The sequence below is a fragment of the Zootoca vivipara genome, chromosome 16 (assembly GCF_965207765.1).
Source record: "Zootoca vivipara chromosome 16, rZooViv2.hap1.1, whole genome shotgun sequence".
Taxonomy (NCBI): domain Eukaryota; kingdom Metazoa; phylum Chordata; class Lepidosauria; order Squamata; family Lacertidae; genus Zootoca; species Zootoca vivipara.
In genome coordinates this window covers 16,695,347-16,714,421 of record NC_142599.1, presented here as the reverse complement: position 1 = coordinate 16,714,421, position 19,075 = coordinate 16,695,347, and the positions used below count along the sequence as shown (strand labels likewise).

The following is a 19,075-nucleotide window of genomic DNA, read 5'->3' as shown; positions in this document are numbered from 1 at the left end:
AATGTGGCCCTCCAGCTGGAAAAGGTCCACACACCCCTGCAGTACAGCAACTGACCTGAAGGGGGTGCCATCTCTTCAGTGAAGCCACCCCTCACCCAACACTCCCCCCCCTGCTGCTTCTGCAGCCCACTCTGCCTCACAGTACCTGCCCCGATGATGAGTACGTTTGTGCTGCTGATGTTATAGTTGCTGAGAGAGATGCATTTGGCCATCATCTTAGTCCGCCTCTGGGTCTGAAGAGCCTGAAGCGGGGCCATTAAGAAGACTGCATCAAATGGCAATGAAAGCATTTAGACTTCTGTGATTCCCCCCTCCCCATTGCAGGGGGTTGGACTAGATGACCCACGAGGTCCCTTCCAAATCTACAGTTCTGCAATTCCTCTGCCAACTCACACCCACACTGTTTTTGTTCAGGAGAAGCATCCCCGATAAAGCTTTGGCTTTGGGCGGTGCTCTGTACAGTACTGGCACGACCCATTTGTTCTTACTTAGCAGCAAGTTCCATTGGACGACTCAGTGGGATTTACTTCTGAGTAAAGAGGCTTAGGCACATGCGGTAAGGTTTCACCTTACAGGGATCTCAACGGTCATCTCACCTGTTTGCTTGCTCTGATGTACACTTTCTCCTTCTCGATTTTCACCTGGGAATATAAATCGATTTCCTCTTTTTAAAAATGGTTTTATAATCAAAGTTTATCATATTTGTTTTGATTATTTATTTGTTTTTATCAGCACCCTGAGATGTTAGGACGAAGGGCGGTAGAATAAGAATAAGAATCAGGATAAGAATAAGAATAAGAGAATGAGATTCAGAAAGACTGGCAAAATGCCTCACACACATTGCCCCACCAAAAGCAATTCACACCTGCAAACTGTTACAGTATATAAAAGTGCTCTGAAGAAAGTGAACAGAACAGTGTATATAAGTTGAGGAGAATGAAAAAAAAGTGGTTTTGTCTTACTTCTATGTAGCAGAGAGACATTCAACCTAACATACAGAGGAGAAACTCCCTCAGTGCCACATAGCCAATCAGAGTGTTACCTCAGGGAACATCACGCCACTCTGCTAAACAACATCACCACCACCCCCTCTCCCTGTTGGCTGACTGACTTCAACGCTAACAGAGTTAACCCTTGAGTTGCAGACAGTATGATCTCTACTGCGGCACCTTGGACACCAAACTCAGTTTGCACAGAGCAGACTCACCAGTAAAGAATCCTTCTACCCTTTCTGGGACAAAGGGAGATCACTGAAGGCATTTTGCCCCCTGGGGCAGATGCTGGAGATTGTGATTACCCTGCTGTGCCTTTCTCAAAGCAGTGCAGTTGCTTAACCCTGGAGGTCTTACCTGAAATTTCGGCAAGCTGTCCAAGCCTGGATAGTCTTCAATGTCACCTGTGCCGATGTTAAAGCAAGCCCCGTGCCAGGGACAGCGTATCCGTCCTTTGGACAAAACCCCTGCAGGAAGGAGGTGAGGAACACAAGTCAAAATGAGTCTACATGGGAACATAGGAAGCTGTCATTGGTCCATCTTCTTCAGTGTTGTCTACACTGACTGGTAGCAGCTCTCCGGGGTTTCTGGCAGGGGACATTCCCAGCCCTATGGAACTGGAACTGTTGGAGGTGCCACAGAACACCCACAGTTGTAAGAACCCTATATTTTAGTGTGGCAGCATCTCCCTGCTTACTGATATCAAGCCGGTGCCTTCACAATACTCTTTTCAGCCACCCATCCAAGCCTTCAACAGCTGTTGCCCAAACACTTTCAAGCACGTCTTGAGGGCTAGAAACTTGCATGTTTCTTTTTAAAAATGAAAGCCAGGATTCTGCATTCTGCAACCAAGTCACCTTTCCCAGCACTCCAGTGACAGAATTGCAGAAAGCACAAGGACTCCCCAAGTCTGCAGTTCTATAAAAAGCTTTTTTTTAATGAACAAGTGTTATTTTCATAATAGGGCAAACTGACCTTTCACCAACGGAGCACCATAGTGAGGACATTTGTGGCCCATGGCATAGAACTCCCCGTTTTCTTTGACCAGAAGTGCTTTCCCACAGCCTAGATCCACCTCTCGCATCCTAGATAGGCAGAATTAAAACAGCGTCAATATTTTCTCAAAGGAAACCTGAGTTTTACATGTGCACGATTAACAGGGAGACTAGCAAAGTCAAGGATGTTCGGCTGAGAATGAGAGTCATGTGGAGCCCTTCTGTGACTAAGCAATGGAGCCAGGAGCCAGGAAGGCCCACAGTTCAAATCACGCCTCAAATCTTTTGAGATGGCTTCAGACTTCTCTCTTTCAGTCTCACATTTATCACAGTAATCTACATTTTCCTTTTGCCCCACACTTTCTAGGCACAAGTCTGCACTTTCCTGGTCCATATCCAAGGACTTTTTCTTTCTTACAGCCTGCCACTTTCCCCAGGAAAACTCAATCTTTACTGCTGAATCAGAGCAAATGGCAATTTGGGTTTTCCAGGGATTGCTGTTTGTTCCGATTTAGCAGTAAAGAACAGGTTTTTGCGAGGGCAAAAAAAGAAAGTGCTTAGACACAGACCTGGAAAGCCCAGACCTGTGCCTAGAAATGTGAAGACAGGATAATCCCTCAGTCTCCTGATCTGCAGAATGGGACTATAAATACTGATCTATCTTCAAGCGAGAAATTGCATGTAAACCACCTAAGCTGGAGATATCACCAAAACAAAGAGAAGGAAAAAGAAAAGAAGGAGAAGAGAAAGAAGAAGCTGATTTAAATGAAAATCACACGAGCTTACTTGCAAATAAGGAGGGACAGGTGGTATGTAACATGGACCCTCCAAGTGTTTACAGATTTACAAATGCTGTCCCAGTTTCTGAACTGATCCTGAAATGCCCTACTTTTCCTTAGGATGCCCCTATTTTCATCAAAGAAATGTTGGAGGGTATGGAGTTATGCAACCCTCGAACCAAGGAGATAAGTAACTATACAATCTTTAGATGACATCTGAAGGCAGCCCTGTATAGGGAAGTTTCTTAATGTTTTATTATGTTTTATATATATACTGTGTGTATATATATTTATATATGTATGTTATATATATATATATATATATATATATATATATATATATATATATATATATATATATAGCTGCTCAGAGTAGCTGCAGCAACCCAGTCAAATGGGTGGGGTATAATCATAACCATAATCATCATTTTATTATTTATACCCCGCCCATCCAACAGGATTGCACCAGCCACTCTGGGCGGCTTCCAGCAAAGACACAGAAAAATAAATGCTAGGGTTGCCAGACTCAATAGTGGACACAGGGCCGTCTTAAGCATGTCTGGCGCCCTGGCGCCGTGGTGCAAAGATCCCTCCGGCGCCCCCCCGCCCCGTTTCTCAGCACGGCTGTCTAGCGGTCACGGCGCCCCCCAGTGGCCCGGCACCCTGGCACATTGCACATTGCGCCACCCAGCCTTGCCTTAGGGCTGGCCCTGAGTGGACTGGACTTCTGTGCCTTTAATTGCCCTGCTCTCTTTTGAGTCTGGAAATGTTAAAGAGAAACTAGCAGACCCTCTGTTTAATTTCCAAGCAAACGGTCTGCTGGTTTCTCTTTAAGGTTTCCAGACTCAAAAGAGAGCAGGGCAATTAAAGGCACAGAAGTCCTGTCCACTATTGAGTCTGGCAACCTGAATAAATGCACCTCATAGAAATAGTGTCAGGAATTATGCAAAGAATTAACCCGCACCAGGAAGGGGGGGGCAGGAAACCCTGCTACAATTCAAGACAAAAAACCGCAAAGTGTGTGTAATTTCATTATGACAACACAGACAAATGGTAAAAAAAAAAAAAACCCCTACGACTTATTTTTTGAAGGAAGTCTGGAATAAAAACCCACACAGGTAGCTCTGAATACCCAGGGAAGCACTGGGGTTTGGGCTTATCAAACACCAGTGCCTCACATCAGATAGCAAACCAGTTTTGAAGACGAGAGGACTTTCAAAATGCAGGTGGTGACACGGGACAGGAATCTGTTGGCTAAGTTAAAAAAAACAAAAACCCCACTGGACGTTCTAGGTCCAAATTTAAGCAAACAACAACTAGATTGAAGGATTTTGCAGAGATAGAAATATTGGTAATGTCCTGATTTAATAATAATAATAATAATAATAATAATAATAATAATAATAATAATATTTATACCCCACTCATCTGGCTGGGTTGCAATTTAGAAGGGTATTACTATTATCGTTGCTGCTGTTGAACAGGATTTCCCTATCTTTATCAGTATGAAGTGTATGGTAACAGTCGCAATGTGCCTAAGATACTCACTGTCCATTGTCGAGGTCCTTCACATAACAAACAGAGGCTTCAACCACGTCCTTCAGGTTCCGGTAAGGGTTGATTGCGACCGGGTATTCCTCCAGCTGGAAATGGCGAGAAGTACCATTGGCTTTGTAGATGATGGGGCTAGCTTTCCCGTTGGGCGACATCTCCTCCTTGGCTCTCTCCTTCTCTGGCAGGACCACTTCGATTTTCACTTCAACTGCGGAAGCAAAGAGAAACCCTCTCTCCGTTATACATCGTGGTCAAATGTCCCTCCCAGCACTGGGCTCTGCCCATTGGTAGGTCATCTTTTTGAAGCTCAAAGATATTGCATGCAGAAAGTCCCAGGTACACATTCCCTGACGTCTCCAGGTATGGCTTGGGAAAAAGACTCCCTACCTGAAACCCTGGAAAGTTGCTGCTAGTCGGTGTAAGCAATATGGAGCTGGGTGGACCAAGTATATATATGGTGATCTTATTGAATGTTTGCCTTTTTTGTCATTTAATGATCACAAGAGCTTTATACCAAATTACTACAGCTAAATCAGTTTAACTGCCTGGTGCAAATGTTACAATATCTTTTTTAAATCGCCTTTATTTGATTTTCCAAATATAAATTTATAACAAAACCAAATACATTTTCACATAAAGAGATTTCTCTGAATTTCGAAACCTCCCCCCGCCCATCCCCTCCCTGGGTCCTATTGTCAATGTTCCCAACTGCACATTATATCATAGTCTATATTTCATATCTATCCATATCAATATCAATTAGCGCCAATAAATTGGAGGAAATTATTCCCGAGAATTAGCCTGGGCACAAAAGCTTTTCGACTCAGAATGGTGTAGTAATTCTTTCTGAAAGAGATTAACAGCTCAAAATATTAAGTGAAATCATTGCTGTTTCAATTGTTATTATTACTGTTTGTTTGTTTTTCCTGTAAAGCACTCGAGAGATTTTTATGATATTAAGCAGTATTGTGTTTGTTTGTTTTTTAAAAAAATAAACAATAAAATTAACATTTCAACTGATAATTTGCAAAATGTCTTAACATTCGCCAGTTTCAGGCCTGCTGGATCAGACGCGTGGCCCGTCCAATCCAGCCTCCTGTTTTCACAGTGGCCGAACAGAAAACCCACAAAAAGGACCTGAGCACAACATCACTCTCTCCTCCTGAGGTTTCCAGCAACCGACCAATTAATGCATGTATCTGTGGGAAATGTGCATTAAAAATTAGTGAAAATTAATATACAAAAATATGCATCATATTATTAAGGCAAATGCCTTGCAAAAATGTGCATATTTTCAGCCAAGGCTGCATACAAAAATGTGTTTATCAGGAGAAGTTTGCACTGAAATGCTATCAAGTTTGGGAGCTGGGGTGGTGGTGGAAATAAATCACAGATTGCTGGATAAATACCCGTAATTATGACTGGAAAAGGGAGAAATGCAGAGAAAGAAAAAATGACACCCCGAGCAGGAAACTAAACTAAACCAGAGCCTGACATCACGGTCTTATAAACAAATGGGCTTCTTAAAGAAGCAAGGGAGGAGGGAGAGGAAAAGAGACAGAAGGGGGACTGGTGTCAAATATTGGTTCCATCTCAGAATAACCTTTGCACAGTTTTCTGACATGAATTTGTGTGTGAGGGCAGGAGGGAGGGAGGGAGGGAGGGAGGGAGGGAGGGAGGGAGGGAGAGAGAGAGAGAGAGAGAGAGAGAGAGAGAGAGAGAGAGAGAGAGAGAGAGAGAGAGAGAGAGATTCTGCTGTAAGACAAAAAATGCTTAGAGGGAGATCCTCTTCAGTTTAAGCTATTTTGAGGGTGTTTGATGTTTGCTATTTTGCTCCAAGGGACAAGCAGAAACACACACATAACTGGAGAGAGGACACACCAAAAAAAAAACCTGAATGGAGAAAGCCTTTGCTTATTCAGACACAACAGGTGAAATGATCACTGCCATGGCTAAGTGCTTTTGCATAAGAACTTAAGTGCCTGTTGGAGCAAGCCAAAGGCCCAGCATCTTGTTCTCATAATGGCCAACCAGATGTCTGTTGGAACCTGCAAGCAGGATTCGAACGCAGGAGCACTCGTCCCTCCCGTGATTTCCAGAAACTGGGAGATGAATAGGAATCTCCTAGCAACTCTCAGTGCCCTTAACAAGCTACAGAGTTATAGTCCAGCAGGATCTGGCTGTCCTGCCATGCTTTAAATGGCTCCCATGGACGCTATTAAAAAAGTGGCAACCATGACATTTATAGCTGGGATAGCTCAGTCGGTAGAGCATGAGACTCTTAATCTCAGGGTCGTGGGTTCGAGCCCCATGTTGGGCAAAAGATTCCTGCATTGCAGGGGGTTGGACTAGTTGACCCACAGGGTCCCTTCCAACTCCACAATTCTATGAATCCAGAATTATAAAGCACTGAATTATATTATCCTTTGGGTGGACTTTCACATTACCTTGTCCAGTCACCAAACTGAATGTGATGCTGAGTTGTTTCAGACCCTTTACAGGGGGGTGTATAATGTTAAAGCAGCAACTTACGGTACATCAATCATGTTTGTACTCCAATTTCAAAGTGTGTATCAAATTTGCTTGGGAGGGGCAAAACGCCCCACTAAAACCTTATTGATTTGCATTATCATCAGTGATGGAGATATTAATCAGTGGCTGATCAGTACACTGGGTGGATTCAATGATGGTGCCAATTTTAATGAGCGATTTTGATTGAAAACAAACCTTTCCCAAAGCTTTTCTGGTCCCGAGGTACTGGATGATAAAAAGCCATATCAGTTCTAGATATTCCTTTGAACTATGAGTGGTTAAACTAAATTCTCCAGGAATTCAAACGGGCTCTTCTGCTGAGGTTTTGCTGATATGCAAAAATCTAGATTTAATCAAATAATTAATTGGATGAAACGCAAATTATTAATCAATGGGAGAGGGCTTTAATCATTTGCCAGCCCTAATTATTGGTATTAAGACCCTGTAATTATTTGATTAAGTGGATCCTCATTTTAATGCATTATGTAATTATTTCCACCCAGGATTGATGTTAACAGCGGCTGACTTATAGTTACCGAGTTCATTCCGTTTACTTTTTTTAAACACTGGGACACTGACATCAGCCTTTTTCCAGTCCTCTGAAATATCCTCAGTATTCCATGATTTACTTAAAATCAGCCTCAGCGGTTCAGAGAGCTCCTCAGCCAATTCTTTTAAAACATTTGGGTGCGAGTTATCCGGTCCTGCGGATTTAAAAATGGTCAGCTTTAGTAGATTGCGGTTTCATATCCTCTGGGGCAGGAATGTTACGGGGGCCCTGCTAAAATGAGAATACTGTTACAAAAGTCGGGTGCCTGCCCCTCAGGGTCTGTGTTCCTCTGGAGAATTGAGACACGGCGGAGACTGTTGCTAGTTTTACGAAATAGAGTTTATTCACCTATTTACACCTGCAGTCCGCCTGGAGGGAGTCCAGATCTTACAGTATGGTCCTTTCAAGGGGGGTTTGTCCCCTACAGCAGTGCAGCCAGCCTTCAGCCAGCCTGCCCAAGATGGATCCCAGTATTTCTTCTTCCCAGAACACCCTGCTAAGGAACTCTCCAAGGCATCTTTCCCAGTCAGCTCTGCAGCCAGCCTGCCCAAAAGATGGATCCCAGCCTGACTCCCTGGTTCTTCTTCCCATAACCCCTTCTACCCGACTCCCTTTTCATCACCTTAAACACCCCCTATCACCTTGGCAACATCTGTCTCCCCAGGCCAAAGGAGTGTCAGCTTGGGCTCCCTGCTGTGGGTACCTGGGCCCATGGGTGCCATGCAGCGTGTATGGCCCTGGCAACAAAATTTGTGGGTGTCCGGCCCCTTCATGGGGAATTTTGTGGGTGCTAGCTCACCCAGGGCCCCATAAAGTCAGCACCTATGTCCTCTCAGATGGCCCATCAACACCTTTTGTCCGCTTAAGAGATTTGCTCTTCACTGCTCTGCCCGAGGCATGATGGAAAACAGCAGCAACCAGGAAAAGATAGACAAAACACTTTACAAGGACAGGAATACTTGCCACATAATTGCCAAGTTTCCCACTTCTGAAGCTCAATAAAGTTGTGGCTAATTTGAACCCATACTCTGGTCTCTGGTCTCTGGTCTCATTCTTTGGGGGGAAGGGATAGGCACCCCAGACAGGGATTAGCATGTGTGCCCGCAAAAACACCTGCCTGGTATCAATAAGCAGAGAGTTCCAAAGTTCCACACTAAAAGATCGAGTTCTTACAAATGCGGAACAAGTGTAGTTCCAGAGGCCCTGATTTCTCTGTTGTTGTTGTTGTTGTTGTTGTTGTTGTTGTTGTTGTTGTTTAGTCGTGTCCGACTCTTCGTGACCCCATGGACCAGAGCACGCCAGGCACTCCTGTCTTCCACTGCCTCCCGCAGTTTGGTCAAACTCATGTTCGTAGCTTCGAGAACACTGTCCAACCATCTCATCCTCTGTCGTCCCCTTCTCCTAGTGCCCTCAACCTTTCCCAACATCAGGGTCTTTCCCAAGGATTCTTCTCTTCTCATGAGGTGGCCAAAGTACTGGAGCCTCAGCTTCACGATCTGTCCTTCCAGTGAGCACTCAGGGCTGATCTCCTTCAGAATGGATAGGTTTGATCTTCTTGCAGTCCATGGGACTCTCAAGAGTCTCCTCCAGCACCATAATTCAAAAGCATCAATTCTTCGGCAATCAGCCTTCTTTATGGTCCACTTCCATACATCACTACTGGGAAAACCATAGCTTTAACTATACGGACCTTTGTCGGCAAGGTGATGTCTCTGCTTTTTAAGATGCTGTCTAGGTTTGTCATTGCTTTTCTCCCAAGAAGCAGGCGTCTTTTAATTTCGTGACTGCTGTCACCATCTGCAGTGATCAAGGAGCCCTGATTTCTCTACAAGGAAGCAAATGAACCATACAGTGATGGAACAAAAGAACCCTGCTGGATCGGACTCTGTACCCTTGAATCCAAATTTCCCCACCCCGGGCTCTAAAGTTCTGTTGTTCCCCCTTCTAAATAAACAAATAAACCACTGCCTTGACTCCACCCCCCATTGCATCTTTATTTCTCCATTTCTGATGTAAACGAGTTGGCAGACAGATAAAACATTAACATCTAAGAATACAAAAGGTGTGAAAGGGTGCCGCACTTAAGTCTGAAGTAAACTTTAGACACCTTGGAGATGTGGGCAAGTGTCTTAACCTCTGTCAATATTGTGACTTCAATCTTTGTTTTTCCGATTACCAGGTAAGTAAAGTACACGCTGACCCAGGTTCCCCCCTGAAGATTATCTGAGGACAACCACGGGACAATCAATAAGAAAAGGTGTGCAGTTCTCAGTTGCCCAACCGTGTAGTGCATAATTAACCTGTGGAACTCACTCCCACTGGAGGCAGAGATGGCCACCAGCTTGGTTGGCTTCCTGGTGGGAAGGGCTAACGATGTCTATTAGCCACGATGACTGTGCTCTGCCTCCGTAGTAGGAGGCAGCAATGCTTCTGAATGCCAGTTGCTGGAAACTACAAGAGGGGAGAGGGCTCAGTGTTTGGGCTGAATGATGGGGATGGAGACGCTCCTTCAGGTATACTGGGCCAAGGCCCTAGGCCTGGGAGCAGAGGGGCCACATTGCTCTCAGTAGGGTAGCTATTTATGCATCCGTACCTGTAAGGGGGAGGGATTATAGAGAACCCCCCCCCTCTCATCAGGAGCAGTCCATCTCCAGGCAGTCATGAAAGCGCGGGGTCTGAAGGGGCTAGTCAGGAGCATAGCTGCCAAGTTATCCCTTTTTAAAAGGGAAATTCCCTTATGCTGAATAGGCTTCCTCACGAGAAAAGGGAAAACTTGGCAGCTATGGTCAGGAGACAGAGAAGGAGTACCAGGTCTTTGGCAGCATGGGAGAGCCCCTGCTCCACAGGCGGGAAGAGAGAGAGGCGGGAAGGGTGGACAGAGAGAAAACAGATCGTAGACCCTTCCTCCCCGACACCAGAATTAAGGAGGAGGAGAAAGGGGAGGAGATTCACTGTCCCGAGGCTTTTATGTTGGTCAAAGTCGCGAAAAGGGGCAGTGCCGGATTCTGAAACGGAATGAGAAGACATGAAGTGACAGCTCACTACACTGTAAATAGCGCGCACCAATAAAGACTTTTGAAAGACAAGTATGTGGAAGGTCGTTACTCAGGAGTCGTCTGAACAACCCTGACAGCACCCCTTTAAAAAGAGGCTGGAGGAGGACACCAATTTGTACAAAATCTGCATGTATGGGTAAAATGGGAATCATAGAATTGTAGAGTTGGAAGGGACCCCCAAAGTTCATCCAGTCCAATCCCCTGCCATGCTGGTTTGTGCATTGCAGGGCTGAGTGAGCCCTGGCTCCAGTTAAATCTCGTGAGGCCTCAAAGAAGCCAGCCAATGGGCCAATAAGCAAAAACAAAAAACAAAAAATCACAGTCACATGCCATGGATTAAACCCTTGCCAGCTGTGTTCCCATAGCCAACGTTTTCCCCTAGTAACTCCAAAGAGGGCTTAACCTCTCAGAACAGAGTCCAAGGACAACTCTGCCCTGCCAATCGGATTGAGGAAAAGTTAAAGAACGTGGTTTTGGTAAAGCTCTTACTTCTTAGAAATTTATTCTCCGGCATCAAGAGCAGGATTGCAGCAGCACCTGATGGGGGAACCTCCCCACACACAGGCTTAAGTGTCGTAATCCTCTTACCCCACCTTAAGAAAAGTGATCTAAAATGGAAGTAGAAATATGAGGGTCTTTTTTAAAAATAAAAAAAATGTCAAAGCAATTCAAGGGGGAAGTTAAAGGCAGTGATTCTTTAGAATGGGACTCATCAGAACTTTATAGGTGGAAATTTGGATTCACGAGCACAGAGTCCAAGTCAGCTGTAATCTCTTGACGTTAAAGTTGTGATTCAAGCTTTTTTTATTATTATTACCCTCAAAGCAGGCCCAACCGCAACACAGCAAAGGAAGCAAAGCCAAGACTGCAGAGAACTGTAGAATTGGAAGGCACACCAAAGGTCATCTAGTCCAACCCCCCTGCAAGGCAGGAAGCATGGCTAAAGAATCCCTGAGAAATGCCCATCCAACGTCTGTCTGAAAACTCACACAAGGGAGAGTCCACCACCTTCTGAGGTAGCCTGCTGCACAGTCAAATAGCTTTTACCGTCAGACAGTTCTTCCTAATGCTTTGTCAGATTCTCCTTTTTCGTCATTTGAATCCGTTGGTTTGGGTCTGCCTCTCTAGAGCAGCAGGTGACACCATCCCACAGAGCCTAGGGCTTGCCGATCAGAAGGTCGGCGGTTCGAATCCCTGTGACAGGGTTAGCTCCTGTTGCTCGGTCCCAGCGCCTGCCAACCTAGCAGTTCGAAAGCACATCAAAGTGCAAGTAGATAAGGTAAGCGGGAAGGTAAACGGCGTTTCCGTGCACTGCTCTGGTTCGCCAGAAGCGGCTTTGTCATGCTGGCCACATGACCTGGAAGCTGTACGCCGGCTCCCTCAGCCAATAACACGAGATGAGGGCCGTAACCCTAGAGTCGGTCACGACTGGACCTAATGGTCAGGGGTCCCTTTACCTTTACCTCTAGAGCAGCAGAAAACATCCCTGTCTTCCATAGGAGAGCCATTTAGATGTCTGAAGATGGCTCTCATATCATCTCTAGGTCTTCTCTTCTCCAGGCTAAACAGACCCAATGCCCTCCAAGCGTTCGGTTCGGTTTCCAGACCCTTGATCATCTTGGTTGCCCTCCTCTGCACACATTCCTACTTGTCAAGATGCTTCTTAAATTGTGGCAGACTCCAGCTGGGAGAACAGATTATGGCTTCCCTTGACCTGGACACTATACTTTTATTGATGCAGCCTGGAAATGCATTAGCCTTTTTGCCGCTGCATGACACAATTGACTCGTGTTAAGCTTGTGGTGTACTAAGACTGCTTGATCCTTTTCACGCGTACTGCTGTCAAGCCGAGGGTCCCCCATCCCATCGCTCAAAACTTATTGAGCAGATCTCTCAAGGGTGTGAACCAAGCAGACAATAGCTGAAGCTATTGAACAGTCAAAAGATTAAACAGGTAGAAAAGATTTGTGCATTCTACAGATAAGGGACAGGGACAGAGATAAATCGCTAGTTGTAAAATTGTTCCGCACAGAGCACTCCTCTCTCACACACAGATGAGCACAGGATGGCGTCTTTCCTGCCCCCTCTCCCAATCTCAAAGCATCAGCCATTTGTCTTTGGGGGAACAGAGCCCTCCCAGGGAAGAATCCATCTGACATGGGTGGCATAATTTATCCTGAAAAGGAGACTTTTGAAACTTCATCACTTTAGAAATATGCAGTGCATTTTCACCAGTCAGTAAAAGGGATGGAATACAGTTGTGCCTTGGTTCTCGAACATAATCCATTCCGGAAGTCCGTTCGACTTCTGAAAACGTTTGAAAACCAAGGCGCAGCTTCCGATTGGCTGCAGGAGCTTCCTGCACTCAATCAGAAGCCGAGGAAGTCGCATCGGACGTTCGGCTTCCAAAGAATGTTCGGAAACCAGAACACTTGTGTCGGGGGACTCCCTACAGGGAGCCTCCCCCTGTCATCCTGACCAGCACTTCGCCTAGAAGCAGCACAAGCAGCGAGTCAGGAGGAGGGAATGAGGAATGGAGCAGTTTGGAGAGAGGGCTCAGTGAGGTGTCTGAGCCCTGGCAACACTATGGGGCACAGAGTGTGCAGGAGGGGCTCAGAGACGCTTCAGAGCCTTGGCACCGCTCTGGTCGAGGGTCAGCAGATGAGGGGCGCAGCGAGACGCCGGAGCCCAGGCGCCGCCCCAGCCAGCAAGAGGGGAGACCTCTCCTTCCGGTGCCCAAATTGAGGCACGCGCCCTCACGTAGGGTGAAGGGGCGGCGTTTTGGGGTGCCCAGGCTTTTATGCTGGCCGAAAAGCAGGCGGCAGCCATTGCCAGGTTCTGAATCGGACTAGGCGGTCATGTTTTCTGTTATCTCTGCACTGTAAATAGTATGCACAATAAAACTCTTAAAGACAGTGTGGACTGGAGCGTCTTTACTCGACAACTTGTGTTCGTATTTTTGGTGTTCGGGAGCCAAACATACGAGTACCAAGGCGTTCGAGAACCAAGGTACGACGATACCCTTGCTTTTAGGAAATTACCTGAGGAGGATTGAGGTTTTTTCATGTTTTTGGGGTGCTTCCTCCTATCTCCCCCCAAAATAGTTGCAAGCAGAAGACCCTCACACTTCAGCATGTACATAAACTGCCATAATTCAGACTGGCTTCATCCAGCGTTTCTGAAATCTGGCTGATATCACCCCCACTAACCCCCTATGAAGTGGTCTCTGCCTGTCTGCCTCATAGGAAGAGCTTGCTGGATCAGAATAATGACCCATCTAGTCCGGGCATCCTGTTCTCACCGTTGCCACTCAGATGCCACAAGCAGGCCCTGAGCACTTTTCCCTCCTGTAGTTTCCAGCAACCGCATTACTGCCTCCGACGATGGAGGCAGGGCAAAGTCATCATGGCCTGTAGCCACCAAAAGCCCTCTCCTCCATGAACTTGCCTAGTCCTCTTTTAAAGCTAAGTTGCCTTGATTTGATGAGGAATAGCACATCCTGAAGGCATTAAGGACAGAACATCCAAAATGCAAGGCAACCTAAAATGTCAGAGTCACACCTGCAACGTCCGGTTGCCTTTGCATTTCTGCAGAGCGCCACTGGAGCTAAGAAAATATGGAGATAAATAAGTAACGACGGCCAAGATGAATAAGTAACAGCACCAGCCTTGCCAACACGATTCCAGGCAGCTAAGGCTGCAACCTTACACGCAAGGCTCGCTTACCAAGAGCTCTCCCTGCAGCACACAATTCCTTCCCACGCAAGGCCACGTCTCCTAGGCGTTTGGGGGAAATGCGGCAACCTTGCGATAGAGGGGGAGGGCAGCACAGGCGGTGTGCTGCAGTGGTTAGAAAGTTGGACTAGGACTCAGCCACGCGAAGAATTGCAGAGTTGGAAGGGACCCTCAAAGGTCATCAATTCCAACCCCCTCCAATGCAGGAATCACGGCTGAAGAATCCCTCACCGATGGCTGTCCAAACCCTGTTTTGAAACCTTCAGAGAGTTCCCCACCTTCCGAGGGAGTCCATTCCAGTGTTGGACGGTTGGGGGCAGCTGCCATCTCTCGACCTAGCCTACCTCACAGGGTTGGGGGGAAATAAAATTGGGGGGGGGGCTGACAACCTTGGACACCACCTTGAGCTCCTTGGAGGAATGGCAGGATGAAAATATAGTGCTCTGGTCCATGGGGTCACAAAGAGTCGGACACTTCTAAACGACTAAACAACAACAACATATCTATATACAGTACTGTATATAAAAATGTAAAAGGTCCATGTTTGTGTTTTATGACCTTTCTCCGCAACCGCTTGACTGATTGCGTTGACATTTGGACACAACGTCACATGTGAATATCCAAGGGTTTGCATACCATTTGCGTAGACAGATGTCACACCTACGGCAGGTAAAGCAGGTAAAACCCACTGTTTCCAAACACAAAACTCAAACAGCTGGGGATGCTGGAAGTACAGGAGAGGTTGCACAACAGCGGCCTCTAGCAGCGGCTACACTGGTACTGCAGGCAGGAAAGCTTCTCTCTCCACAACATCTCGGCTTGACTTTGCAGACTAGGCTGAGTAGAGGTGGGGGCTCTCCTGGCTGGGGGTGGGGGGAGGAGGGGGCGGGAAAGGTCGTGGGTTGGGACAGGGTGGGGCAAATCACAGGGATGAGCCACAGCAATGCGTGGCCGGGCCAGCTAGTATAATTATAAAATTATATATAATTAGAGAAAGGGAAGTAAAGGACCCAGCAACGCCCTTTCTCTCCTTGCCACATCATTTCTTCTAACAGGAAACTCCAGTGGCGGTGTGACAATCTGTTTAAGTGACAAAAGGGGGCCACTTCAAAGAAAGGAGTAGTTTCTACATACTTGGGGGAAGCCTGCAAATTAAAATAAACATCTTCTTTTTTTAAAAAATTAATAAATGTAAAAGTCCCAAATGGTCCAACCAGCACCTTTGAAGTCAAAGGACTTGGAGCGTTGATGTTTCTTGAGCAGGGCAGTTTTAATCCCAGCCTCACCAACCTTGCAGGGTTGTTGTAAGGATCCAATGGGAAGGCAGAGAACCCGTGGTTCCTGCATGGCAGGGGGTTGGACTAGATGATGCTCATGGGTCTATGCCTGTGATAAGGCCACTGTCTTGTCTGGATGGATATGGGTGTGTGCCTGTGTACAGAAACCACTGCCTTTCGCAGAGCTGTAGCCTACAATTGCACAAAGACAGGATCTCGCCCTCTGCCCCACCAGCTTTCACCATAGCTGCCAAGTTATCCCTTTTTTAAAGGGATTTTCCCTTATGCTGAATAGGCTTCCTCGCGAGAAAAGGGAAAACTTGGCAGCTATGGCTTTCACCCATGCCCCAAACCATCTTCGGCTCTTTTCCCAACTACACCAGCACCATGCGACCTCTGGGAAGTTCCCCGTTAGGAAATGCAGCCCACCCCAAAACTGTGGGTATTTGTTAGGAAAATCCTTTTCTGGTCTGGCATGCCAGCGAGAGACTCCACGAGGGCATGGGCTGGCTGACTCCATAGGGGGCATATAATTGCTGCAGGCGATGCGGGGCTAAATTAAGGAAGCTTAATTTGCTGGAATCCAGAGTCAAAGCCAGCTGGGTGTTTGTTCTTGGCCATTAACAAGCGACATGAATGACTGTGGACATACCCCTTACAGTTTGAGGAATTTCAGGTCTTTATTGGGTTTTTTTGGACAACAGGCACAGCTGAGGTTACTAGAGATCATAGAATTGTAGAGTTGGAAGGGATTCTGAGACTCATCTAGTCCAACCCTCTGCAATGCATGAAACCTGCCCGCAGCCATCCCCAGGTGGGTTCAAATCACCAACCTTCTGGTTAACAGCCAGCCATTGTGATGGAGAATGTGTGTTTTAAAAAGGTTTTGTAGTGATTGGTTGACCACGGTTGGTTTGTTTGTTTGTTTGTTTGTTTGTTTGTTTGTTTATTACATGTCTATCCCACTTTTCCTCCAAGGAGTTCATGGTAGCATACACAGTTCTCCCCGTCCTCATTTAATTCCCACAACTACCCGAGGTAGGTTAAGGTCAGAGAGGCAGCAACTGGCCCTCAAAATCACCCAGTGAGTTTCATGCTTGAGTAGGGATTTGAACCCTGGTCTCCCAGGTCCTAGTCTCCTAGTCTGTCGCTCTAACCATTGCACTGCCCCTGGCTCTTGTTTTTGCCAAGACCTCCCAATCAACTATAATTGCGCAACCTGAATTTTCTGGGATGCGATTGGATCCCACCTGGGAACAGAAAGAGCCTGCAGGAACCCCAGATCCCGTATTTTGTCCTTGACTATGGCAACTTCTTGGCAAAAGATTCCTTCCCTGCTGCCCGACCCCATACTCGAGGTCCCAGTTCTTTGTTTAGCAATGCCTCCTGCTGCTTTTCCAAGCCCCAAATGTTCCATTAAAGTCACCGCTGTGCATTGTGCTCGTTGTTTTTTGGGGAGGATTAGCCAATCGCTTTAATAATCCCTCCGCGTAGAAGTCCAGAGAATTAACATTCTCCGCAGAGTTCTCTCCACGGAGTGGCCCTGCTGCTCGCATGACCTAGTTTAATTCCCAGTTCCGCACAGAGAGGGAAAGGTGGAAGGGCTTGAGCAGAGGGACGATTCAGGAGAGCTCACCTGGTTTGGGTTTGGAGAAGCATCCTCCCATTGTGAGCCACGCAGAGAGGAAGAGGTCCCAGAAGAAGAAGAAGCGGGTCAGAAAGCGGCGTCTTTGGCAGACATGGGTGCCCAAGCCAGCAAGGGAGAGATCAGGAGCCACAATTCATCCCCACCATGGCAGACGCAGGAGCGGTACAGGAGCCTCTGCTCAAATTGGTCCCTTCAGTCTACGCCGGTCATCGCCAGGCTCGGCCTTCCCTCATGACCTGAATCAAACAAAAAGTTCTATTTAGCGAGCGGTAAAACTAACACAAGCGCACTTCTCAAAAGTTAACCTCCGTATCCCAGGTGCAACCTGAGCAATCGTCAAACGAAGCACACACTTTTTATACCCTTTCCCTTTGCAAAGAACAAACAGAAAGGGTAATTAAACAAAAAAGAAAAATCTCAGCAGAAAAGTTAAACGTTCTTCAGGATTCCTGGGAACGTTAACTCTGCTTGGGGAAACTGCAGGTCCCACGATTCTTGGGGGAAGTCATGTGATTTAAATGTGTGTTTCAGTGTATACGGTGTGTGGGTCTGCCTTCCCCAAAATCTGGCCCCTTTCAGATGTTTTGGACTCCCAGTTCCCTTGGCCCCAGCCAGTGCAGCCATATGAAGCTGGGGCAGATGCTGATGGGAGATGCAGTTGAAAACATCTGGAGGGCACCAGGTTGAGGAAGACTGGTCCAGTGGCTTTCAAACCATCCCATGGAAGGAACCCTGCAGTCCCTTGGAACTTCAACAGGAGTTCCTGGAAAGGAAGAGTAACAAGGCTGGGCAGACTCCCCCAAAACACAGCTTCCCCCTTTAACCCTTGGAGCCCGGTGGTCCTGTTCCTCTTCTTCCTCCTCACCTGCCCACTCCAAGTGTTTGAGCAGTCAGAGGTGCAAGGAGAAGGAACTTCTGTCTTCACTCCCTCTGGGAGGTGGCACCACCTAAGCCCATTGGCAGCAGTGAGCAAAAAGCTGCAGCAAGGAGATGACCTCATTGAGGGAGGGGGCCCACTGAGCCCAGTGGCCTCCCAAACCAGGAATTGTACCAGTAAATGGAGCCCCCGTGTTCAGAAGCGGATGCCTCTGTATACATTGGTGATGGATGAGTAGAAAGACAGTGAAATTGTTTGTGTTTGTTGATTCAGAATTTCTAGCTAGTCCTGATCATGCATGAGCGAGTTGATTCAGACAGAATCTCTCCTCGATGTTAACTGCATGGTACAGTAGTACTTTGGATCTCAAATGCCTTGGATCCCCAAAAAACCGGCTCCCGAACGATCGAAACCCGGAAGTGAGTGCTCTGGTTTTTGAATAATTTTCGGAAGCCGAACGTTTGGCGCGGCTTCCGCAGCTTCCGATTGGCTACAGGAGCTTCCTGCAGCCAATCAGAAGCCACGCTTTGGTTTCTGAACATTTTGAAAGTCAGGCGGACTTTCGGAATGGATTCTGTTCGAATTCCAAGGTACATCTGTATAAGAGATGTTGGAGAGCCATCTGTCGAAATTTGCCCTTCTCTGAATTTTGCAAGAAAGGCGCATAAATTTGTGAAAAGTTCTTGCAGAAATGTGTACATTAGGCCAATTTCCGTACAAAAATGCATATTACTAGGAGAAACCTGCCGGTGAATTTTTATGTGGCACTTTAGATGGGCAAAAAAGAAATGGAGAGAAAGTGGAATTGACAGATTCCCCTCTTCTTCATCCCTAATTTCATCTCAAGGAGTTGGGATGTCCAGAGTGCCGTGGGACAGCTGGCAGAGGAGGCGAGGAGGCCACTGGAGGACAGATACTGCCTGCACACTCAGCTCCTTCTGGCCTGCTGTTTCAGCAAATTGCAGCCTCCTGATTAGATCTGGTCAGCACAGCAGCAAGTGCTGTCAGGATAACTCCTTATCTCCTTTCCCAAGTTAGAAACAATCTCCCCGAATTAATCATTAAAGGAGAGATGCAATTG

The 19,075-nt window shown here is 46.8% G+C and overlaps 1 protein-coding gene across 3 annotated transcripts in view; it reads right to left on the bottom strand.

The window, feature by feature from the left end:
* AIFM3 (AIF family member 3) overlaps positions 1 to 19,075 on the bottom strand; it is a 53,432-nt gene that overhangs the window by 23,886 nt on the left and 10,471 nt on the right. The window contains exons 2-8 of one of the 3 annotated variants that reach the window (XM_060269413.2): positions 17,106 to 17,353; positions 7,389 to 7,556; positions 4,315 to 4,528; positions 1,968 to 2,077; positions 1,350 to 1,459; positions 597 to 641; positions 146 to 242 (exon numbers count right to left, since the gene is read on the bottom strand). In XM_060269413.2, the coding sequence (XP_060125396.1) occupies positions 146 to 242; positions 597 to 641; positions 1,350 to 1,459; positions 1,968 to 2,077; positions 4,315 to 4,528; positions 7,389 to 7,556; positions 17,106 to 17,136 (775 nt within the window). In that variant the 5' untranslated portion in view covers positions 17,137 to 17,353. Of the gene's footprint in view, positions 1 to 145; positions 243 to 596; positions 642 to 1,349; positions 1,460 to 1,967; positions 2,078 to 4,314; positions 4,529 to 7,388; positions 7,560 to 17,105; positions 17,354 to 19,075 lie in introns of those variants that run through there. The other 2 variants (XM_060269415.2, XM_060269416.2) reach the window with 2 other exon arrangements.